Source organism: Saccoglossus kowalevskii, chromosome 11 (genome assembly GCF_978046115.1).
Source record: "Saccoglossus kowalevskii chromosome 11, keSacKowa6.1, whole genome shotgun sequence".
In the NCBI taxonomy this organism is placed as follows: domain Eukaryota; kingdom Metazoa; phylum Hemichordata; class Enteropneusta; family Harrimaniidae; genus Saccoglossus; species Saccoglossus kowalevskii.
In genome coordinates this window covers 3,043,098-3,068,513 of record NC_140651.1, presented here as the reverse complement: position 1 = coordinate 3,068,513, position 25,416 = coordinate 3,043,098, and the positions used below count along the sequence as shown (strand labels likewise).

The following is a 25,416-nucleotide window of genomic DNA, read 5'->3' as shown; positions in this document are numbered from 1 at the left end:
CACGTGTGTATTTGTATGAATGTTCACTGCTCTTTATCAAATTTTTATTTTATTTTGTTGTACATCAAGTTTGAAACCAAGCGATTGAAAATAACTTCACGGCGAGTTAACTTTTCGTTTGACAATGACTCGCTTTCGCAATTTAACGTCCTGTGCAAAACGATCATAGGTTTGCATGTTTTAAAATTTATTTCAGCAGACCCTGTACAGACATCAGTAATGTGCGTTTCCTTTGATGTAATCTTTGTTAAAATGACTTATGCTAATTTAGTCTTAATGACCCACAAGTAAAGTATTCTTACTTCCTGTTTATTGAAAATCTTCCTCATGTCATCATAAATATATTTTGAGAAGGATTGTCGTATAAATTGTAACTCTTAGTGTTTAGCACTCAGACCATGGATTAACTGACATGACGTGCACAGTGAATAATGCTAGTTTTAATTTGTAATGAGAATAGACCCGGTAATAATTACGTAATAATTAATAATTGACAATTTAGGGTGCACGGTGCACACACATTTTATTGTTTCAACAACTTTGACAGCACTGCACACGGCGAAACTTTGAAGAACAGCGCCACTGACGACGAAATTTCCAAATGGAACGATTGCATTTACGACTTCATGCGTTGGTGCGTGCTCTATATTTCGCTCATGAAAAAACTATAAACATACATTCGACAGAAACGTCATCCGTCGTTGTTGGCGTCGGTAGAGGGCTCTGATATCAATAGACTATAATAACACAGGCTGACGTATCCTCTCAATACATGTATATGTTTGAGTTAATCTGTCCATTATTTCCGGGTTTGTAAATAGGTAACAATGAGTGTATGAGCGAGTAATATGCATCTTCATTTGCTAAATAAATAAACTCGTGTTGCCATGACAGCTATACTTTTGTTTGTTTTTGGTCGATACAGCAAAATTCATGTTAAGAAATTTAAAAGTTAAAATGTTACTTCTTATAGCGCATTGACACGCCACGCGAGTAATACTAGCTTTTTGTCATTTGACTGACCTGCATTCATTTCATACCTCTATCATCAATAATTGATTGATGATAAATCATATATATGTCGAATTCAAGAATGTGAAAATCGGGTACATTCTTGGTTTTTATACTTCTAAATTTATATATTTAGGATGGACATTTTATAAGTATATTTTGGAAGATTCTGAAGTAATCGCGCTACGAACATCCATGAACCGTAAATAAAAGTTTAATTTACTAAATGTGGTCGTTACTCAACGAAGCAATCTACGTTGCCCGTAGTTCGGAATTCCGGAGTTCGGTTAATTATTATTTAATCATCAAGACATAATTTGGACGTGCTTTTTGCAAAGGTTGGCGTGTTTTGTAACTTGGTGTTCGTATTTCGGAGAATTAACCATCTCATATTTTGGTCGCTTTTTGACAAATCAACTGAATTATACAATAGTTTAATGTTCTACTAAAAATCATTCTAATAACTATCGATCAGAAAGGCAACTTTAACACGTTATATGAACAATGGAAGCAAAGCACACGTGTCAACATTATATTTAACAGACATTTGTTTTTAATAAATCATCAACTAATTAAACAATGAACTTCTGAATCAGTGAGATGTGAAAAGTTTGAAGGTATAACATACATACTAATTAAATAGATTGGGTAAAATATATAAATAATAAAAATTAATTCAATTCGGTATTTAAATTTATAAGATCACTGAGTTAATAAAATTTAGTCTTGCGTGATGCTTTCAACAGATTGGAATAAAAACATTGTTTCTTGACATACTATTGAAATTATCTGAGATGTCATCTGAAATTTTCTATTTACCAGTGTTTTCATATTGAACAACTGGTTTATCAAACTGTAAAAAAAAAAAAGCTTTGAATGTTATGACTTTGTTCCCTGGTTTAATAGCTTGAATGAAAGAAGATGTTTAAAAAGTCTAAATCTGAAGTACAGAGAACTAGAGAATATATATTCCATGGGTAGACGACGGTCGGATACTGGTGTAAAGGTGTGAATAAATCCTGCAATGCCGAATTAAATGAACAATATTGTTGGATAAAAGTGGCGGATCAAATCGTATGCTCATATAAATCCATGTGGTAGCTAGATTTACCAGAATTCCTACACATTTTTACAGGTTCCGAATGGCATGACAAATATTCAGTGAGTACTAAAATTGGTGAGGATTTTCCAGAATTGTATATTTTATAAGTGGAAATAATAATACCAACCATGATTTAAAAGTCGTATAGAAAAACCCAGAGACAATTGACAATATAATCCACAAGAACAAAATAACACAACCGATAAGTACACTATATAGTCAAATCAGTAAGGGAAAGATATATGGAGTCCATGGTATGGTACAGTTGTTTTGAAATGGATGAGCACGCATGCTATAGCAATGTAGCACCCGTTCTATATCGCTAAGTCATAATTAAGTGGTTTATGTATGAAACGTGATGCATACATCAGATTAATGATCAAATTAATAACGACTTGGATCATCTGTGTAACAGTTGTATTTATCTACCAACAAATGTTAAGCCAGTCGTTCTCTACTCTTTTCTTTCTAATTTCTTTCACCCAGTCCATGAAATTGAGATGTTAACAATTAAATCGCTGGATCCAAAAAAATTCACATATGCCATCCCTTTGTACAATCAATTATTCACTAAATGAACGTATTTTCCTCAGTCCCTTAAAAATTGCCAAAATCAGTCCTATTTACAAAAAAGACGCTAGGAATTACCGACCGATCTTTTCAGCAAAATCGTCAAATCACTTATTACAGCGGGCGCAAGATATTTACATCCACCTAACTCCCGCACCCGGTAAGTAATTACCGAGGGACTTTGCAACATCCCCAGGCACTTTCCGAGACACTCTAATGACCGTTGTAGACGCAATAAAGTTACATACTAGTAGTTGCTACTAACGTTTGCGTTATTTATATTCTTGCTTGCCTTCGCATCATAATTCTCGTATTTTATGTTATACCAGGTACCAAAACCTGGCACAATATTAATTACTTTTCCCTATATATTTCACCACCGGAGAATGTATGATATACGGTCTTCCCGACCAGCAGTGGTGTTCCAGAATCCTTTGACTCAGCGGTGTGTCCATCTGTTGCTACCGTCGTACGGTAAATCTAGGAATTCCTCTACAGCGCTCTCTATTACAATTGTTTGTTTGTTATGCACTGGAATAGAAATGCCGTCAACGTAAATATGGCAGCCATTTAAAGACCGGGCTCCATCAGTTTGCCCCGAAATCTAGGTGAATACTTAATTTAAATGTATTTTCTAGTAGCGATAGAAATGAGTAATATCTATTGGTGTTGACATTACAATTGTGTTTGATTCTTTGTATTTTATGGATTTGTATTTGATGATTCAAAATGTGCATGTTCATTACGACGTTGCTCAAGTTTTATATGTACTTTTGTACTGTAGTTTACCTGGATGGTATAGACAGCAAAAATAAAGTTCGTGAAGACTACGAAATTACAGCTATTATCATTCTGAGTAAAGAATTAAGGGTAGCGCCCGCAACAGTAAACTAGAAATGTCCGAGGACACAGAAGTTCAGCTTGAAGGTCAATCTCCAGTCGATGATGACAGAGATCAAGCAGCAAGTGTCAATGGGATGCGAACGCGGACTTTAACACTGAAAGGTAAGGAGCTCAGATTCAACATTCTTAGAAGAGATTTGAAAGCAAAGAAATCTGAACTTAGTAAAGCCAAAAGAAATGCCATTATGCAAAAAGGATTTGAAGATACCCGAGCACTTAAACAAAAGCTGTTAGTTGCACAGATAGCATGGCAAGACATAAGTGAACTTTATGATGAACTTGCTGAATTGTTGGAAAAGCAGGAAGAAATTGCTGCATTCACAAAACAGAAACAACAAGACTTTTTGGAATGGCATAAATTTGAGGATGACATCAAAGTAGAAATTCAACATCGTATTGATATGGAAATGCTAAACCCTGAATCACTCAAATCAAGTTCACAGAAAACTAAAATTAGTAGCCATAGCAACCGTACAACTTCCAGTGTCAGGTCAATGAAACTGGAACTTAAGAAACAGGAAGCTGCATTGAGAGTACAGCTAGCGTTTGCACAAAAGGAAAAACAGCTAGAAAGAGAGGAGCTAGAACATAGAAGGAGGATTGAAGAATTAAAGTTACATAAGAAACTTGCTGAAAATCAGGCACAGCAAGAAGTGATATATGAAGTAGACAGATCTGATGAAGGAAGTCAGAATTTGAGTGGCATACTGCCAGCCAATAAGGATGAAGATATGTACAGATTTTTAAATTCACAACCAGAGATGGATGAACAACACTCACAATCAAATAATACAGAAGCACAAAGGGCTATGCAAACTACTAGTTGTACAGCCAGCAGTGTTGATTACAGCCATGTTCCTTCAGTACACGATCAGAACTGTGCATTAATTTTGTCACCAAAAATGGAAGCAAAGGTAAACAAGAAAGTAGAAAACAAGGATGCCAGGGCCAAGGTGAGCAGTGTTCCAAACCCACTTTCGAATGAAGTCACTGATGCTATGAAACAGTTGGTGGACTCATTTAGGCTTCCTCAAGTCAAATTAGAAATTTTCAGTGGAAACCCACTCCAGTTTCCCTCATGGGAGTCCTCTTTCAAGTCTCTGATTGAGTCAAAGGCCCCCTCAGTGGTTGAAAGATTAAATTTGTTGAGCCAACATCTGTCTGGTGAGCCCAAAGCAATGGTTAATAGTTACCTCTTGCTCCAAACTGAAGAGGCATTTGTACAAGCCAAAGCTGAGTTGAAGGACAGGTATGGTAACAATACAGTGATTGCCAAGGCATTCATAGATAAGCTTGCATCATCACCAAGGATCCAACCACGTGACTCCATTGGACTCCGAAGATTTTCTGATATGTTAAATGAAGTTGTTGCAGCAAAGCGAACAATACATGATCTTGGTGTCTTGGATTACCCACAAGAAAATGCAAAGCTGGTAGCTAAAATTCCAACTTATATAGAAAACCAATGGAGACGTATTACACATGCCAGTGTTAGCAGTGGATGTTTTCCAACCTTTGAGCGGTTTGCATTATTTGTGAAAGAAAAGGCAAAAGAAGCAAACATACCTGCTTTTGAACCTGAAGTGAAAGACTGGAAGGAATCTTCTGTTTTCAATAGAGAAAGCAAAAACACCAGCAGGGGAGGGAACCAAGTGAAAGCTAGAACATTTACCACAAATGTAATCAGTGGTAATGAAGATCTGAAGTGCCCTTTTTGCAAAGAACAGCACCATATTGATGACTGTGACAAACTGATGAATCTTCACAGAAGAGAACGGAAGCAATTCTTCAAGACAGAAGGTCTGTGCTATGCTTGTGGGATGACTAAAGAATACAATGGGAGAGCATGTACATCCACTATGATGAAAACCGTACTACCAGTGTAAGTCATTGCATTTCTGTATGTAACAGAGAAGGACAGACAACTGACAACTCCATGATTGTACCTGTATGGGTACGAAGCAAAGTTAATCCCAACAGAGAAATCTTACAATATTGTGTTCTAGATCCACAGAGCAATACCTGTTTCATCTCAAAAGAACTTCAGAAACAACTTAGAATCATAGGGCATGATACTGAACTGACACTGTCAACAATGCAAATGAACGGTGCAGTTGTTTCAGCTAAGAGGATAAGGGATTTAGAGATTCTTAGTTACGACAGAAAAGTTGTAATACCAGTGCCAACATCCTACACCAGAGACCATGTTCCAGCAGAGAGACACCAAATCCCAAGTTCAGAGGTGGCAATGAAGTGGAACCATCTACAAAGAATTGCTGATAAGATACCTCCAATCATGCCTCAAGTTAAGGTTGGAATATTAATAGGTAACAATGTTCCATCGGCTGTAAGACCTAGAGATATCATAGCTGGCGATGAAGATCATCCATATGGCCAAAGGTCTCTACTAGGATGGGGAATAGTTGGAACAATTTGTTCAAATTCAGAAAACAATGTTGTGTCAAACCGCATTGTGACCACAGAAACAAATGCAGCGAGTCAGCTTACAGCCATGCCTGCAAATAAGCCGAAATTAGTTAACAGATTGGTAGTTCAGTCAACCTCAAAGGAAATAGTGAGTACACAACAGGTTCAACAGATGTTTGAACGGGACTTTATTGAACATAAACACAAACAAGATTCTCTGTCAGTTAATGATCATAAGTTCATCAGGTGCCTCTCTGACAATATCATCAAGAGAGAGGATGGTCACTATGAGATGCCCCTTCCACTGAAGTACAATAATCTTCGACTTCCAAACAACAAACCATTAGCTGTAAAAAGAACATTACAACTCAAAAGACGATTGCAAAGAAATCAGAAATACAAGAAAGATTACTTCACATTTATGGAAGATATCCTAACCAACTGTGCTGAAGAAGTTCCTGAAGATCAACAGAATGTAGATGGCAGGGTGAATTATGTACCACATACAGGTGTGTATCACCCCAAAAAACCTGATAAGATCCGTGTGGTTTTTGATTGCTCTGCAAGATATGAGGGCATATCTCTTAATGACTGTCTCCTCCAAGGACCTGATCTTACCAATGGTCTAGTTGGGGTTTTAAGTCGCTTCAGAAAAGAAGAGGTGGCAGTGATGGCGGACATCCAGGGTATGTTCCACCAGTTTCATGTCACTCCAAATGATAGGGATCTGTTACGCTTCTTATGGTGGAAAGATGGTGACTTGGATAAGGAATTGTCTGAGTACAGAATGACTGTACACTTATTTGGTGCAGCCAGTTCACCAGGATGTGCCAACTTTGGTCTGAAGAGAGCAGCAGATGATGGAGAGGAGGAATTTGGTGAAGAAGCAGCTAGTTTTATAAGAGATGACTTTTATGTAGACGATGGGTTAAAGTCAGTTTCAGATGTAAGCAAAGCCATCACCCTTGTTAACAATAGTATTGATATTTGTGCTAAAGCTGGGTTGAAACTGCACAAGTGGATCTCAAACAAGAGAGAAGTGCTGGATGCAATACCTCCTGAAGCTCGTGCGTCGAGTTTGACGGAAGTAAACCTTCAAACAGACCTCTTACCTGTAGAAAGAGCATTAGGAGTGACATGGGTCGTGGAGGGTGACTTTTTCCAATTTAGAATATTATTGCGCGACTTACCACTTACTCGCAGAGGTATTCCTTTAGGTTTTGCAGCCCCAGTAATCCTAACTGGAAAGATCATCTTGCAAGAATTATGTAGAAATAATGTTGATTGGGATGATCCCATCACTGAAGACCTCAGAATGAAATGGATACAGTGGAGAACTGACATTCTTGAGTTACAGAGTTTGAAGGTAAACCGTTGCTATAAACCTAACAACTTTGGTGAAGTCAAGAGAATAGAGCTTCATTACTTCTCTGTGCCAGTGAAACAGGTTATGGACAGAGCACATATTTGAGACAAATCAACCAGGATGACGAAGTATACTGTTCTTTCGTCATAGGAAAGGCCAGAGTCACACCACTCAACAAACAAATCACCATCCCTCGCCTTGAGCTGACAGCAGCAGTTTTATCTGCAAGAATGAGTCACTACATCACCACAGCACTACAGTTTAAAGATGTGAAAGAGTATTTTTGGGTAGATAGTAAAGTTGTTCTTGGATACATAAATAATGAATCCAAACGTTTTCACACCTATGTCGCCAACAGGGTCCAGCAGATACGAGAGTTGACTTCTCCAGATGCATGGAAGTATGTTAACACTGCCTCAAACCCAAGTGATGACGCTAGCAGAGGGATAACTGCCAGGCAACTTATCAAAGATTCTAACTGGTTAACTGGACCAGATTTTCTATGGAATGATAAGTCCCTATCTGCAACAGAATTTCGATATGAGTGTACCAGTGACACAGAAGAAGAGATGAGGAGAGAAATGAAGAGAACTTCCACGGTATTAAAGACTAATTCACTCACAGCCTGTTCAGATGGTCAATTGATCGACCGCTTTGATCAGTACTCATCATGGGACGCATCTAAACGAGCAGCCGCTAATTGTCTACGTCTTAAGGCAAAAATGTTGAGAGCCACCAAAACCATAAATAGAAAGTTAGATCTCACAGATGTCATGTCAGAAACTAATACACCCTTAACTGTACAGGATCTCGCAGAAGGTGAAAAAGCCATAATACGAGAGGTCCAAAGTAGAGCCTTTCAGAAAGAAATACAGATACTGAAGGAATTGAAGCTAGTGGGTAACCCACAATCTAGAAACCAACTAAAGGCACGAAATATACAGTTCAGAAAATCCAGCACTATATATAAACTGAATCCATTCATAAATGACCAGGGTTTGCTGAGAGTTGGAGGTAGAATACAGAAATCCTGCCAGCCCTTTGAAATTAAACATCCAGTCATCTTACCCAAGAATATTCACATAACAACACTAATAGTGCGACACTTCCATGAACAAATCAATCATATGGGAAGAGGCTGTACTCACAACTACATCCGACAGCATGGATATTGGATCATCAGTGGCTCATATACAGTGTCTAAATTGATCAATCAGTGTGTCACATGTAGGAAGTTCAGAAGAGCACCCCAAACTCAGAAAATGGGAGACCTTCCAAGTGACCGCATAAAGGAAGCCCCACCATTCACATATTCAGGTGTAGATCTTTTTGGACCATTCTTAATCAAGGAGAGGAGGAGCCAGTTGAAGAGATATGGTGTAGTTTTTGTGTGCATGGCATCCAAGGCAATTCATCTGGAGACTGTCAACTCTCTAGATACCAATTCTTTCATCAATGCGGTGAGAAGGTTTGTTAGCATTCGTAGACCTATTAGGCAGCTGAGAGCAGATTGTGGCACTAACATCGTTGGAACACACAATGAAATGATTAAGGGCCTGAAAGAGATTGATCAGAAGAAAATGGCTGATTTCTTGATAGGTCAGAGGTGTGATTGGATTGAGTTTAAATTCAATGTTCCCAGCAGTAGTCACATGGGAGGAATTTGGGAGAGACAAATAAGGACTGTTCGAAGTGTTCTGGAACCCCTCATCTATCAGGCAGGTCCACAGCTGGATGATGAGTCCTTTCGCACATTTATGGCCGAAGTGCAGAACATCGTAAATTCAAGACCAATTACTCTCAATCAGCTGAGTGAATCCGATTCTCCAGAACCTCTGACACCAAACCATTTGTTAACGATGAAGACCAGAATACTTCTTCCCCCACCAGGCAACTTCCAGAAGGCTGATATGTACTCAACACGTAGATGGAGAAGAGTACAGCACTTAACCAATGAATTTTGGAACCGATGGAGAAAAGAATTTCTGCATACGCTACAGCAAAGGCCAAAGTGGACCACATCACAGTACAATCTGAAATTGGGTGACATAGTCATTATCAAGGAAGATAATGTACCACGTAACTTCTGGCGTCTTGGCAGAGTGACAGCAGTGTATCCTGGGAAAGATGGTTTGGTACGCAAAGTACAGCTTACTACTGCCAGTTCCATAGTGGACAGACCAATCCACAAGCTTGTACTGCTCCTTGCTGTTGATGAAGACTAATTGGGACTATGAATAACATTGAGTACAGTTAAATTGTTACCTTTATTGTTGATGTTATTTTTTGTGAACTCTTACTTGAATTTCAAGAGCAATTATTATTATAGACATAGTTTGATATAGATATTATAAAGTTTGGCATGAGTGCAAATGTACGATAAATTACCCATTTGCAGAGAGGAGTGTTGCTACCGTCGTACGGTAAATCTAGGAATTCCTCTACAGCGCCCTCTATTACAATTGTTTGTTTGTTATGCACTGGAGTAGAAATGCCGTCAACGTAAATATGGCAGCCATTTAAAGACCGGGCTCCATCAGTTTGCCCCGAAATCTAGGTGAATACTTAATTTAAATGTATTTTCTAGTAGCGATAGAAATGAGTAATATCTATTGGTGTTGACATTACAATTGTGTTTGATTCTTTGTATTTTATGGATTTGTATTTGATGATTCAAAATGTGCATGTTCATTACGACGTTGCTCAAGTTTTATATGTACTTTTGTACTGTAGTTTACCTGGATGGTATAGACAGCAAAAATAAAGTTCGTGAAGACTACGAAATTACAGCTATTATCATTCTGAGTAAAGAATTAAGGGTAGCGCCCGCAACACCATCAGAATAGGCTTCTATAATTAACTGCTGAATACATTCTGTAAGTTCTTTGATGTTTTTTGTGCATATTTCCCACTTGGTAGTTTTTTGTAAAGTTTATAAAGTTGAGTATTGGAGGGAGTTTGCTGAAGTACTGTTTTTCTTAATTTCAGCTGTGCTGTTAATGCAGATCTTTTTTTCTTTTATTGTTGGATTTCCTCCAGTTTATAAATGACCTCATATGTGGTCTGCCATAGACCAAAATATATCATTTGATCACTGATTTTCGTCTTCTCTTTTAACTGCTTTTTCTTTTTACCTTCAATTTCACATTGTTTCTATTTAAGTGCCTGTAGGCGATGAGATCTTATTTCGGCACATCTCTGTTTAAACTTCTCTCTTATCTCTCTGCTCCAGATAACCAATTTATTTTAATATCCCCTTCAAATGGCCAGGAAATTGCTTTTACATGTGATGATCTAAAGTGATTTACAGTAGTCAGACTTACCTTGTTCAGAGATTCTTTGTCACAAAAGGTAGAAAACTATGATTAATTATAATACTTTACAAATTAGATACAAATACTACTCTATATTACTTCACATTTCTTGAAAAACACGAAAAAAAGGATCTATTTGTACAAACGATCGCAATGACCCCTAAGAATATGCATAATGATTACAGGCTATATACCAGGTCAAATCGCATGTACTAACTCATCATCAAGTACAGTGACTATTTAACCATTTCAAGATCACTACAAAAACCATGATTGAAAATTCCTAAACACATTGGTATTACAACCTTATATACTAAATATATCTACAAAGAAAGCTGTTGCGAAATACCCAATCGGAATAACACACGATACTACAGGAAGTGAAACTTGATCCACGTACAACAGCGCCCTTGTTAGTTTGTTGCCATTGCTAGCAGTGCTAACAAACTTACCATAAATATTGTAAAACCCATTACATGGTAGCAAAAACGTTAAAGGATTGTAAGAACGGAGTAAAAAATTGATGTGTTTCGTTCTCTAGTTGGGAACCTTAATTCCCCCAGATTTTTGGAGTGAGCATCTACAAACACATAAACATATAAAGAAAGTTTGTAAAAATTATTGCCCTCCAAAACAGGAAACATTTCACAATTTCGTCAGTGTCTTCTCAAATTTATTCTAATTCTTATCTATGATACTTTAATCTTGTTTCATATAAGCTATTGTATACACATCTGAGGAAATGCTTTTACTTCTTTGCTTCAACCTATTTTGATTCTGTTCTCGCCCTCTTCCAATTTTTAACTAACATACTTAATATTATTCAGCTCTGTAAATTTTTATTTTGTACCTCAACAACTACCCTTTTTATGGTTGTGGAATATTTCCCACCTATTCCCTACTGTTACCCAACCTGACATGCAACCAGTCACATTCTGTACATTTCCAGAACAAATAGTAAACTCAACCAACATAACTTTAAGTACACGAGAGTACAATACTGGATTTCCCTATTGACTACATTAGAAATAGTCAACCAAGACCGGCTTTAAAGCTTAATTGAGATATATATTTTAAAATAATGTATGTAAGTTTTTTGTTTGGTTTTGGAGTTTAGGTGAAGCTGCAACGCATAGTTCGTGCGTGTAGACACTCCGCCAACATTCACTTATTCCAATTAGTCAACTCACTGTTGATTAATTTAATTCTTTATTACTGTCATTAGTATCATTATTTATTTTTTCCTCGGTTATACTTGAAAATTGAGATAATTTTGGGTTTAACATTTTGCGTTCATTATATCATAATTCACTATCACTAGATTGTAATTTTTAGTCACTTCTTTTAATTCGTATAATTTGCCTGTAATTACATGTCCTTAGCCAATTGTCTCTGGTGGTGGATATGTCTCCGTGGATATTCATAAGGTTGAATAATGAATACTAGGCTTTTTATATAGTTGTTTGTGTTGTTCTGGATTCAGTATATTTCCATTTAGTCACTGGAGGCGAGTTCACTACAGGTCATTTCGGAGTGACTTTTTGTGGTCAGTTAGTATGGTTTACCGTTAGCGTGTTCGCTTGCAGTGGTGATGTGCTACGCCGTGTGCGCGACTTCGATTCTCTTGTTGTGTGTTCATTGGCGGCGGCACAGGAGGGAGGGAGTAGAAAGTCAGTCTCTCTCCCTAAAACATGTTTGGGGCGCCCTCCACAATCAAGCTAAAATCCTTTGTGTTAGCAAACTTTGCCTCTTAAAATACAAGAAATAGCGTTTCAGAGGGTCTATATTTCAATTTTTATGAGGGAGCATGCTGTTATGTGAATATTCATTTTTCTGTTACTTTCTTTTTGTTCCAATTTGAACCAGATATTCATATTATTTGTCTAAATTAATGTATATGTAATTAAATATCTTTGCAATATTTCATTCTTTTGCACTTAAATGGTGAAAACGCAATTTGTAATTTTAGTTTTCCATGTATTCTCTGCTTGATCACTGAGTTAATATTTATATTTTGAATGCTGAATTCTAGTATGTATACATATTATATTTTCAAAGACAAGAGCCTGGAGTTATTTTACATATTTTGGTGGTTGTTTGTATGAACAACGTGATAATAAAGAACACAAATATTTAGACATTACTGCATATTTTATTTATGCTACAACCTCTCTGAGTTTTACAAGATGGATACAAGATGTACAAGATTAAATGAAATCAATCAACAAATTATATAGTGTATTATATATAGTAGTTCTCATAGTATCAGTCAGTTACACTAAAAATATAGAAGTCGAGGTGTTGAAATGACGTATACGAATCTTTTTTTCAATATAAGCGACACAATGGAGGTTTTTGTCTACGTTAATAATGAAGTTACCAGGTAAACCATGATACCTACATCAGATGGAAAAGTTTAACAATCACAGTCACAATCTACAGAAACAAGAATAGAACATAATCAGGTAAGACATCATATGTACAGTGAACGTGAACAGTATATATAACATTATACTTAATTAATGACTAATACATTTTCAGAATCTGTAAGAGGAAATGTATCGATTAAGTATTTAAATGTAAAGCATATTTCTCTAACAATCTTGACAAACTTGTACTAGGTATGTTATAAAATTGTATAGTTACCTATAGCTATTTGGCATATGAATCCCTTCTTTTCAAAACAGTACTCATCGTCATATCTACCCTTCATCCCTGGCCTGTACCTGTTTTCAGGGTTCATAGTATAAAGATGAATATTAATTATCTATATTACAAATGAATGAAAGGGAATTCTGGGAAGTAATCATCCGATTAAAAAAACAACTGACAAACACGTTATACATGTATTTACCAGGAACACATTCCTTGGTTACATGAGACATGGGTGATGATCAATATTATGCAAATAAGAGCTTAGAATACATGCTTTTGAATGGTGCTTCCCATGGAAAAGGCCGTGAAGCAAATATACGGGATAAACAGGAAAATGAAAACATATGACTGACAGCCAACGTAGACATCTTAAAGTATTACACTACACAGCAGGGTGAATCAACTGTGGTTATTATAAATTATAGTAACAATTATCTTACCACAATTGGACACAGTTCTGTCCGTCCACACTGTGAGTGTGGTTGTCATTAGGCTGAGCTGGCGCCCAATCCTCGAAAGAAGAACACATTTCAAAGAACCATGAAAAGTACTCGGGATGTGTTTTATGTCTCGGTAGTCGAGGTGGATCTCTCATGTCTTTGAATCCAATCCAGAATCCCCAGTTACACGATTTGCCTTTCCACTCAGTAGGGATAGATTTCTTGACGTCTGTATAGGTTGTCTCTGTGTCCATGGTTGCGAGTCCTACACCACCGGGGAGTCCCAAACAATATTCATTTGCATCATTCCAATTCATACCTGTGTCGGTGTCTGGATTTTTACAGTAGGCTTGGTATTCATAACACGTGCATTGGTGAGACGTGTCTAAAGGAATGTAAATAAAATATATATTGACAATGTTATTGCGTATTTATAAATATTAACAAATTTCAGAGATTCTTCTTTAAAACTGCTTCAGATAGCTTTTTTTATATTATGTATTTATACAAAAATCAACAATAACATTACACCGAATAATTATCAAAGTTTCTAATCTTCTACACGTAATTACAAACACACCAAAATAACTGACACACTTCACAAAACACATGTCATAAACATATGTCCACACTTATTCAAAATAGTACATGAAATGAACCTCAATATAAAATATTCAACTTACAATATTCAGCATATGACATGCCAACCAATACAAGAAGAGTCAGTGCAAACAACATTTCGACGTCAATATGTTTTCCAAATACCTGGTGATTGAACACACGTTTGACAAGAATTAATAGTATGTCAGTTGTTGTGGTAACTATATGTATCCCGAAACTATCCATTGCTAACTAAACAGTGCTCCGTGTTCATTTACCGTATTATATCAACTATGTTGTTAAAGAAATAGAAACGTGATCATTTGTACACGACCTAACATAGAAGAGTAACAACATCCTGTATGCCCAGTACATGCACAGGTAATTAAAGAATTACGACAATAAAACATTACTTACTTCACACTTCTGATTCTCTACGGCTCAGCCAGAATAGCAGAATAAATATGATGGGTTTCGATGGTATTTTATAGTTATAGAACAAAGGGGTGTCACTCCTCACAAAAATGCATATATATCATATACACAAGTAACAGGCACCCCTGAAATAACGTCACTAATCACGTGTCGTTTCATCTACTCCGCCTTTCTTTGATATCCCGAGCTAGAATTAAAGTCTAAATTGCGGTCAAACCGTATGGAAGTCCTATCAGAATACAAAGTTAGATTGCTGTGTACAGTACCGAATAAACTTCGTTGTCATCTCCCTTTTTGAACCACATATTTCATCAAGACAATTTGCCTAAGTGTTGTTTTATTCTCAGTTCTTTTTTAGAAATTATAACCAATTGACGCGAACTGGAAATATAATTATCAGCACTTATGTAGTAGGGTTGTTTTCAAACAATATTATTCATAACAATATTATGGAATTTGGTGAAAATTTGGTTTCCATTCTCGAAATTAAGACCACATTCATCTCTGAATAGTATTTATATACTAATATTAATTAAGTATATTATTAACATATGTGATAGCATAAGAAAAGACATGATGCTGTATGTGATGGATTGAATTACTAACAGATCAATTTACGTCTTGTTACTGAGTAAATAATATATATAATAAACTCTACTCAGTGAGAGATCTCATCTGTGACGTCATTATCAAAATTGTGACTGCTCTTTTTCTCTAAACGTATACCCTCACCCATTATTAGTCATTTATTTTAATAACATGTACACATGTTATATAATATTTTACCAACCCTAAATTGCAGATCGTACATCTTGAAGTTAATTGCCTTTCCCAATGGAATATCATATACAACGCTAGAGATTTTCACCAAGGTGATTTCATCAGTTTTACGAATCCTTTACAGATTAGTACATTCTCATCTAATATTCCGGCACATTGACCATCCGTTAATGCCTGCGTTTCATGGGTTAATACCACTGGTGTAGACCGATAAATACACTATCATGTTTAGCGATCACAAAATTCCGTCTGCGTGTCAATGTCAGCGTACCATTTCGACTAATTGAATGTTGGCTTGTGACGCTCAGCAAGATCTCCAGTAGATTCTCACAGACAGAACTCGAGTAACTACATTTAACCGATTTTTATACATTAATGAATAAGTATTAACTTGTTTTAAGCATAAGTTCACATGGAACATTCAATACGGAATTTGATATGGTATATAGTGTATAAGTCAATGAAACGACACAAAACCCATATAACCTCAAAACGATATGTTTGTCAGAGACGATTCGATACAAAGAGTTTACTCAGCTTGAGAAGTCGATGTATTAGGGTGCATTTTTAAACATAATTTAGTATTTTCAAAATTCATCGTAGCATAGTTACTGGTTAGCATACTAAGTTTTTTTCTTACCGATTGCTAGCCAGAAGGATTATATAGTATTCTTGTCAGTCATTTGTTCTGTGTTCTTGCACTTGTAATTGGACATCATGTGGATATGTTTTATTTCCACTGCGGTGACGTTGAGTATGGATTTATTAGATCACATTAAGTGAATAGGTAAAATTGGTTTGCTGTTAAAATAATTTACTCGGAGTTAAGAATTGTTCATACAATGACACGTGTATGGAACGACCTCCAATATGATATATTTTTGTACGGGGAATGTTTTTTTCATATTGTTTTCATGTTTGATGTTTTCAATTGAAGCTGTATAATATACAGCACTACACATTTGCAGCAAGGCGATTTTCAATACGGTACGAAAACTAAAAATACTTTACAGATTTTTATATTCTCGTCAAATATTCCGACACATTGACCATCTGCGTTTTGTGGGTTAATACCACTGGTGTGCATGGATAAGTACACTTCCATGTTTAGTGATCACACAGTTCCGTCTGTGTGTCGGTGTCGGTGTAACATTTTTTAATGATTGCATGCCAGTCCATAACTTTCTCTAAGATCTTCACCAGGCTCTCTTTCTAAAAAGAAACATTTAACCAAATTTTCGCAAGATAATATAAGAACACACAGAACACGATATTGTTGTACATGTGTACAAATATTTGTTAAATCTATACTTAGTGGTAACTTCAATATGACGACATGATTTGTTCAGCTTCAGATTTGTCAGTGTTCACCACCATACGTTGATAATGTTTTAGTTATAAGTTGATAATTAAAGTACCTTATTTGCATAATTCAACAATAGAATTCATATTGCAAAGCTCGCACGACGTTGATCTTATTCTAGATGACCTGTTTTTTTTCAATTCGTAAATAATGTGATGAACATCGTAGCCGAGCTAGTGATTGCTTATGGATTCGAATATGATATAGATCAAATATCTTTCTGGTTCTATTGTAGTTTTAAATTGACAGTAAGTATCTAACTTGTCTAAAGTACACAAGTCAGCCCGCCATACCAAGGAAAGATACTGTTTGAATCGTTTCACAAATATATTGATAAACACATTAACATTTCCAACTTCTTGTACATGCCAAGCATCATTCATATTACAAATGAAAAGTAAATTTTAGATGTCACTGATCCAGTGTATTTTGTTCTGGTTGCCGAATTTTTGATATTGTATAGCATATTGTAACATTTCTTGGGGTACATTGAATTAATTTTGCCCAATATTTAATGCTGCGTTTCGCTGAGTACATATAAATAGGATATTTCCCACATTCTTCTAGAATACTATTTGGTGATCTATTAGAAACGCCAAGAAACATTCTACAGGCAAGATATTGGACTTATTCCAGATGTTTACACTCTATAAAACCCCAATTTTCCGTCACATACTATAGTATTGATAGTATCATTGTATCAAAGACCTTAAAGTAGGATCTGTATGATAGAGGGCGTAAACAATTCAGAGCTTTAAATGAACAAAAGAAGGCTTTTTCCGCTTGCTGCGCCAATATTTTTGTTGCCATTGGCCAATGGAGTCTACAGGAGAACATAATTCCAAGATATTTGTAGTATGAAATGGTGTGGACCGCCATCCCTCCATAAACCTACTTTGTGTTCCTTGATAACTGTCCCCGCCCTTGAAAACAATAATTTTGGTCTTGTCCAAGTTTACAGATCATACTCCAGCGCTCACAATACAATTCTAGTTTGTTTAGTAACGTCTAGGGCCCGACAACTGAATCTGACACAATTGCAACGTCATCAGCAAATAGAAGACAAAATAATTCGATTAAATCAGGAAATAATAATTCATTAAATAAGAAGTAGAAGAGGAGTGGACGAATATATACAACCTTTGTGAACACCTAGGAGAAATCCACGAAGGCGCAGTATAATTTCCCCCGAGTATTCATAACGAAAGCCAGCCTGTTCTTCGTTTATTTTCCACAAAGCATCTGCCCAAAAAGTTAAACGTACATTAAGAATTATCGTAAAAAATTCCCCCAAAATTATCAAGTAGTTAAATAGCGCTATAGCTATAGGGTCTGGTGATTTATCATTCTTGAGCTGTTTGATGCTTTCAATTATTTATATTTCAGTAATTGGGTCATTTAGTATGACTCAGTCAATTCATTTGCATATCTAAATTCGATTCCTTAACAGGAAACTTAACAGTTCGCTCTGATATACGAATTGATTACTTATTGGTGCATAATAAAAAGAGGTTTTCAAAGTAGTCATGCCATTGGTTTGCTTGTATGGCAGGTGGGATATTATTATTGTTTAAACTATCGCGTCTAATTGTTGACCAACACAGCTTAGGATTTGTTTGGGGCGACATAAGGTTAGCACTTTGGTTTGCCAAATATTCAAGTTTTTTGGTCCTGCATATATTTTTTGATGTTACGAACATCCCCATATTCGCGTAAATGGTCTACATCATTTGTTTGGCGGAAGATTGGCAATAGCTTATATTGTTTCCTTTTATATGAAGTGCATTCTGTATCAAACCATATTGGCTGATCATGCATAGTACTTTTATTCGATCTAATCAGCTGCGACCTTTAACACACTACGGATTATCTTAGCACAGACTGTGTTTTCAATATCTGGAGTTTCTAGAATAGCATCTGAACAGTTAATTTGCGTGCAAGAAATTGCGCGGTATTCCGCCCAGACGCATTTTTCCAGAGTAACGACTTTATCAGGAATTTGAACTTTTTTATTGTGAATGTGTGAAGGTAAAAGGCAAATGGTCAGACACAACTCAGTATCAATAGAAAAATCTTACACTTCATAAATCAATGACGATGAAACAAGTACTTGTCCCATTGTGTGTGATACAGGTGTAATCTCACAGATATATACTTTTAGGAAAACATCTTTGTGATGAGTGGCGCCCTCTAGTAACCATGAGTGTGTACGACACAAATTGAGTTACATGTTTGCTTCAATATGTTGTCACTTTTTATCCGATAAAGACGTTTTTGGAATGGAAAGATTGATATCGAATGAGTTGTGATAATTAATGTCTATAATTACATGCCATTATTGAATCTATACATTGTTGCAATCTGACAAAATTTGCTCAAATTAATTAATTAACAAATACAACATATATGAAACGAAAACATAGGTGCGTTTTCTAGATCGAAGTTTTTATTTAAGCTGATATAATATTGTTTAACTGTACATTATTATGAAGACAATTGCGATCGACTACACTAAGCAAAACGTTGCATTAAACACTCATTGTTTTTTCTTTTTCTTAATATTTTTAGGTTATAGCGAATTATTAGTGGCAAGTCTGTAAAGATATTCAATGCAGCCTGTGGTCGCAAATCATTCTTATTTAGAAGTTATATAGCTAGGAACAAAATGTCCCAGAGATTGTATATGATAATTTTTTTACAAATAGAACGCTTTGTGTTATCGGATCTGTCAGGCTTGACTCCGACGACTCAAGCATCCATTCATCCATGTGTTCCATCGTACAATAACATATACTGCCGATGACATTATTAAAAAAAAACAGGAACGGCAAATATATATGCACAGGACTGGAATTTTTTATCTTACTGTGTCTGTCATGTGGTGGCGCTGTTTATGAGTGACAAATCAATTATTCACTGCCGCCTCGTGTTATGTAGGCTGGCAAAATGGGGAATTCTTCATTGTTTTTCAAAAAAATATAATTGATTATTTAGCGTGACTGCGAGAGAAATCCCGACTGGACGCATCTGCAGGCGACCCCCTGCGTTGGAGTGAAAACCGGAGCGGAATCTCTCTGGAGATTATGCCTATTAAAAGTTGTTGACTTGCATTGACAACGAATCAGAGTGCAGCTGTATACATGTAACAGCTTCACCAAACTAAGCAGTATTAGTGCTTTATAGTAGCTTTTATTCGTCTTTTAAGTAATACATTTTTGTTTATACGTAGTTTCTAGTTTAATCTTATTTTTTCGTTATGTTTTTGTTTTTTTTCTCTGTTTATACAACTATAAAAACTACTTCTGAAGTATGGTTTTCGTGTTGAATAAAAATTATAAAATTATTATATCTTATCTCTGTTAATGTACGTGACCTTTCACTTCCGAAGTCCCGGCGATTTTGAAAGACTGCTTATATACATTGGACGTTTAAATCGACTTGTTGTCAGTAAACATGGTATCGTCATTGCATTTAGGAAGTTAAAGTATCCATCTCTGCGATCGAATCGAATCAACATTTAAAAAGGTAATGTTTACTTTCATACAGCCACTCATGAATAATCAATGACATTATTAATAATTAATAGCAGTCGAATGCCTGCAGATGCGTCCAGTCGGGATTTCTTTAGCGGTCGGGTTAGTTTTCGCGATCACGCTAAAAAGACTAAAAGAACAATTAGTTATTACGTTTTTTAAAACAAAAAAGAAGTCCCGACTTTGCCAGTCTAGGTGTTATGATATGTTGATCCCTTTTTGTAGTAACTTGTCAAACATCAATATAGAACACAGTGTCGTATAATACATTGAAAATCAAAACTCTCATTGTAGTTGGGGTATAATGTATGCACGACCGCCTATATTACTCTGTGTTAAGTTTACTCTGTATAAACTGACTCGATTCAGTGTAATATGGCTAGGACAATGTCATTGATTTCTTTTACTCATGAAAATCATTTTTCATAATTCGATGATAGCAAATGAAAAATAACGGCAATCGATATAGTAGAACACAAATATTAATGTCGTTCTTGTATATGTATTATTACCACCATCACGTCTATATCAATACAATCGTGGCCAGCTTGTCTATTACGACAATTTAACAGTCACATTCACAGTCTGCAAGTAAAAACACAGAACAATATAAGAGAACGTGACACGTACTTGAACGTGTAAAGTAAACATTGCATAGTTAAACTAACAGTAATTCACTAATAAAACTTGGCACAATTCTGTCAAATTCTTCACCAAATAATTGTACTAGACACGGTTTATAAAAAATGAATAGCTATACATACCCTTTGCTATCTGGCAAACAAATCCCTTCTTTTCAGAGCAGTACTCGTCGTCATATGCACCCTTTCTTTCTGGTTTGTACCTATTTACAATGGTAGATATAAAGTTATATACTGGTACATAATTAACGATGTTATAGTACAAAATCAATTAATATCATTTATCCTAAATATTTCCGTGAAATGAAGTGGTGTCATAAAGTTGATATCCCCCACTATGCAGTACAATGCAAGTAATATAATGTTAAATCCCTAACATATTAAGTTAGAATATCGCGTCGTATTACCAAGATTATGAGTGAATGGGCGTGATCGATGTCATAGGGTCGTTGTATAATAACCTCTTTATCAGTCATTGTTTCACTATCTAAATATGCTTTGGGACAAATACAGGTGATTTCGCAGTAGATTTCATTTGGAACTAGTTGTCTCGCGAGATGTGTGCACTGAACGACACAAAGACTGGCTTTCGGTCGAAACGGAACACTTAATTGTTGTTTGGTTAAACGTGATATTAATTTAAAACTAACTATTATGTTTGCCATGATTGCTTATGAAGTTTACTAAATTATTTTCTTAACCATTTTGGAGAGTCTGAAACGAAATAACGGCTCGACAAAATGCAGCTTGGATTTACCTGCGCGATTAATGGAATGTCGGTTGAAAGTTATAACATTATAGTAAAAGTTATAACATTATATATTCCAAATGTGATGAAAAAATAATTTTTGTTGAAAAGTCATCAAATAGAGGATCAGATTTTACTGCAGGATAAAAAGGGTCACACCACAGGTTATAACGGGCCCGGGTTACGAGAAAGTATACACAAGGCAACGTTGGTGGCAATGATAGCCTTGTCATTTTACATATTTTACTGTGTTTAGTATTAATTTAGTGAGATATAATTGCCCGAAAAGATTTTTGAATATTTTCCGAATAAGGAAGACAGTTGGGCGCGTCGGAAACTCTTTGGAACACGTCTATACGTAGTTTTACGGACAGATTCAACTTTCTTGGTATCAGATGTGTAACAATGCATCATATAACAGGATAAATCTCAGGACCAATATTTATTATGTGGTCATTAACAAATTCATTAATAGCTTACCACAATTGAACACAGTTTTGTCCATCTTCGTCATTACTGTGGTTGTCATTAGGCTGATCTACTGCCCAATCCTCATAATAAGAACACATTTGAAAGAACCATGAAAAGTACTCGGGATGTCTTTTGTGCCTTGGTAGTCGAGGTGGATTCCTCATATCTCTGAATCCAATCCAGAATCCCCAGTTACACAAATCGCCTTTCCACTCAAGAGGAATAGATTTCTTGATGCCTTTATGAGTACCATTCTTGTCTATGGTAGCGAGTCCAACACCGCCAGGAAGTGACAAACAATACTTGTTTGCGTCAATCCGATTCATGCCTTGGTTGGTGTCAGGATTTGTACAGTAGGCTTGGTACTCGTAACAAGTACATTGGTGGGACGTGTCTGAAGAGAATTTATAGAAAAACAGGTCACTATTTTATTATCAGTATGATTTAGATATGCCCCCTTTCCTGTTAAACCCTTTCTACCCCGCGGCATGAATTTGTACCGTCTAATTTCGTATTCACAAGAATTAAATTAAGTTAAGAAATTATTAAACTTACAATATTCAGCATATGACATGCCGACCAATACAAGGAGAGTCACTGCAAATACCATTTTAGACGGAAAGTCCTGGTGATTGAAAAAAAAAACATTTTCACATTGAGACGACGTTTGTGTTAGAAGTGACTATACAAATTCGTATCAAAATTAATTTCTTTCTAGTGAAGAGTTGATGTTTTTGCATTTATGTTCGGAATTTGAATTCAAAATAAACAAACTGGTCAAATCTTTAAAAAAATCGAATTATCAGTTTTTATAAATAATGTTTTGCATAAATATTTGTTGATGTGAAATGTAACTGGAATGTAATATTCCACTGTACAAACTAGTTATTGCATTAGGTAATATACCTCAGGAAATGTGTAAACAATAAACTGCATTTACGGTACTGCAACACTACATTAGATGCTCACAAATGTTGCCCAAATGTTTTTGTTGAAATTCAATCGTGTGAATAGCAGGCACGTTTCATGGTGGTATACGTTGTAACTCGAGGAAATGGAATGTGAATTACATACTACCTCTGTCGCAATACTTATTGTGAACACCAAAAATAGTGAATTTATTTTATTCCAATGCCGTATTTATAATTATAGTTATTTTCCACTATCTGTCATTTATTCAGACCCCGCAAATTTTGAACGGATATTGAATCGAAATTTTTACTAATGTATGAATATTGCTTCCAATGTTCGACCTAAAATCCTAAAATAGAAAATCCAGTCGGTCAAATGAACTCCACGAGTAAAACTACCATACTATGATACGATTTCTTGTTGTTGCCTGCTTATAACAAAAGCAAATAACATCCAAAATATTTAGGAGCATATTTCAGTTAAAAAACGTATAATCACGGAAATAAATGCGACAATAGATTATTACTTACTTCGTTTGGTTCAACACTACACCACACTCGACAGTTTTCTAAGAGTTCTGTCAATGAAAAGATGTAGTGGATATAGCTGGTATATTATAGGTAAAACAATAAAGGGGTGTCACTCTACAAAAAAACTAAGATAAACAAAATTGTTTTATAACATCATATATGCGTGGTTACAATATACATGTAATAACCACCCCCGGAATGACATCATTAGTGAAAATGTCACGTGGTATAATTAGGTTTATTCCGAGGTTCTAAATTGACGTCAAACAGTATGGTAAACATAATAGCATACAGTTTTTAATCTATAGATGGATGAAGTACAATATTCGATCTCTCGCTTTATATCTAATTTTTTTATTAACATATTTTGCTGAATTTATGTGGAAATGCCAATTCATTAAAGCTATTTCACATGTGAATAATTACCCATGTAATTACAAATAGCACTGACGCCTACAATATTCTTACATTTACGGTTGTTTTGAGTCAATAAATGTAATTATTACAATAACAAAGACCCACAGCAGGCTATATATCGCGGGATTGACAAATATGTCATTTTTATTAGAACCCCCCCGAAAACTAATGTTTTTTCCCAATTTCTCGGTAACCCCGAAAAAAAAATCATCGCGCTTTTGGGTTTTTGGCCGACACTATTAAACATTTTAACAATAAGCAATCCGTGAAGGAATGGATGCATATACGCGGGGTAGTTTATACTTTTTTATGTTACACGTTATTGGGGTTGTCTAATTTTATGCCTGCTGGTACGCTATTCGTGTTTAAATTGCCGGTGCTGAATTATTAATACCAGGATTTATACCCTTTCTCACATTTCAACTTCTCACGATGTTTTTTAGGCAGTTAAAATACACATAATGCGTTATTTTTACTCATTCATCGTTATTGTGAAAAACGTCAACAACGCCACCAACGAACGTGAGACAAAAAATAGTCGAAGCTTTTAAGCCAATAAAGTTCATCGTTATTTTATTGTCAATTAATGGCTTGTCAGTTGACACACCCTGTTTTTTTTTCAAAATAGCAATTTCTTCTCTTGTGGACCAGAGAACCAGAAATCGGGGTTAAGGCAATCATTTAATATCGTTATCTCTCGTTATAAATGAATGTATTACTGATATTGAATATAATTCATAAAATGATGCCATGGAGTAAACTTAGCATTATAAACGTCGATGTAACCAAGCATTTTAAAAACGTTATCCTGTTTTTAGTTGAAATAATTGCATCTATCCATGAGCCGTCAAAATAATCATACAAATGTTTACAAAATTAACACCTAATACCGATTAATCTTATTCAATTTGTTTCGCTAATTAAAATTGCTTAATATACAAAATAATCACAATTATTTTTATTATGTGTCACAAAATTCTTAAAATATTTTGCATAACAGATTCCATTTAAATATAATTATTTTACTGCTTTGAATATATATACAAACTGCAGATAAAGCCAATTTCGCACATGAAATAAAAATAATAGGCAGAATGGGGGGGTTGTACTTTATATATGAGACGGATATACCCTTTCTGAATCTCTTCACGTAATAGCTGTCATTTGACTACAGGCCATGCCATATTCACATTACGCG

General features: G+C 35.5%; 4 protein-coding genes and 1 long non-coding RNA gene across 5 annotated transcripts; 3 read left to right on the top strand and 2 right to left on the bottom strand.

Annotated features, from left to right (window-relative positions):
• Positions 1–3,216: 3,216 nt before the first annotated feature.
• LOC144348405 (uncharacterized) lies at positions 3,217–3,518 on the top strand. The gene is made up of 2 exons (XR_013419836.2): positions 3,217–3,291; positions 3,468–3,518. It is a non-coding gene; the product is annotated as an uncharacterized LOC144348405 (long non-coding RNA).
• Positions 3,519–5,522: 2,004 nt separating this feature from the next.
• Positions 5,523–7,484, top strand: LOC146735866 (uncharacterized). Its single transcript, XM_085505571.1, has one exon. The coding sequence runs from the start codon at positions 5,523–5,525 to the stop codon at positions 7,482–7,484; it is 1,962 nt and encodes a 653-aa protein (XP_085361697.1).
• A 125-nt stretch (positions 7,485–7,609) lies between these two features.
• LOC144352647 (uncharacterized) lies at positions 7,610–10,163 on the top strand. The gene is made up of 2 exons (XM_085505570.1): positions 7,610–9,936; positions 10,113–10,163. Exon 1 carries the CDS (start codon positions 7,610–7,612, stop codon positions 9,602–9,604), a length of 1,995 nt encoding a protein of 664 aa, XP_085361696.1. The 3' UTR covers positions 9,605–9,936; positions 10,113–10,163.
• Positions 10,164–12,825: 2,662 nt separating this feature from the next.
• LOC102809826 (C-type lection lectoxin-Enh3-like) lies at positions 12,826–14,541 on the bottom strand. Its single transcript, XM_085505378.1, has 4 exons — positions 14,472–14,541; positions 13,789–14,173; positions 13,340–13,419; positions 12,826–13,129 (listed from the first exon to the last, which is right to left on the bottom strand). The coding sequence occupies exons 1-4, from the start codon at positions 14,524–14,526 to the stop codon at positions 13,110–13,112; spliced, it is 540 nt and encodes a 179-aa protein (XP_085361504.1). The 5' UTR covers positions 14,527–14,541; the 3' UTR covers positions 12,826–13,109.
• A 6,523-nt stretch (positions 14,542–21,064) lies between these two features.
• On the bottom strand, positions 21,065–22,969 carry LOC146735865 (uncharacterized). The gene is made up of 4 exons (XM_085505569.1): positions 22,915–22,969; positions 22,369–22,753; positions 21,264–21,343; positions 21,065–21,084 (listed from the first exon to the last, which is right to left on the bottom strand). The coding sequence occupies exons 1-4, from the start codon at positions 22,967–22,969 to the stop codon at positions 21,065–21,067; spliced, it is 540 nt and encodes a 179-aa protein (XP_085361695.1).
• Between the last annotated feature and the right edge of the window lie 2,447 nt (positions 22,970–25,416).

Excerpts from the sequence above, each read along its gene's own strand:
- LOC146735865 (XM_085505569.1), bottom strand. The coding sequence starts at position 22,969 with ATGGTATTTGCAGTGACTCTCCTTGTATTGGTCGGCATGTCATATGCT. Across the intron at positions 21,344-22,368 it reads CAAAACTGTGTTCAATTGTG|GTACAAACCAGAAAGAAAGG; the intron begins GTAAGCTATTAA and ends CATTGTAAATAG. Across the intron at positions 21,085-21,263 it reads TGTTTGCCAGATAGCAAAGG|ACTGTGAATGTGACTGTTAA; the intron begins GTATGTATAGCT and ends TTTTACTTGCAG.
- LOC144352647 (XM_085505570.1), top strand. The coding sequence starts at position 7,610 with ATGAGTCACTACATCACCACAGCACTACAGTTTAAAGATGTGAAAGAG.
- LOC146735866 (XM_085505571.1), top strand. The coding sequence starts at position 5,523 with ATGATTGTACCTGTATGGGTACGAAGCAAAGTTAATCCCAACAGAGAA.
- LOC102809826 (XM_085505378.1), bottom strand. The coding sequence starts at position 14,526 with ATGTTGTTTGCACTGACTCTTCTTGTATTGGTTGGCATGTCATATGCT. Across the intron at positions 14,174-14,471 it reads CATGTCATATGCTGAATATT|ACACGTCTCACCAATGCACG; the intron begins GTAAGTTGAATA and ends ACATTCCTTTAG. Across the intron at positions 13,130-13,339 it reads CATATGCCAAATAGCTATAG|ATTGTGACTGTGATTGTTAA; the intron begins GTAACTATACAA and ends TTGTTTCTGTAG.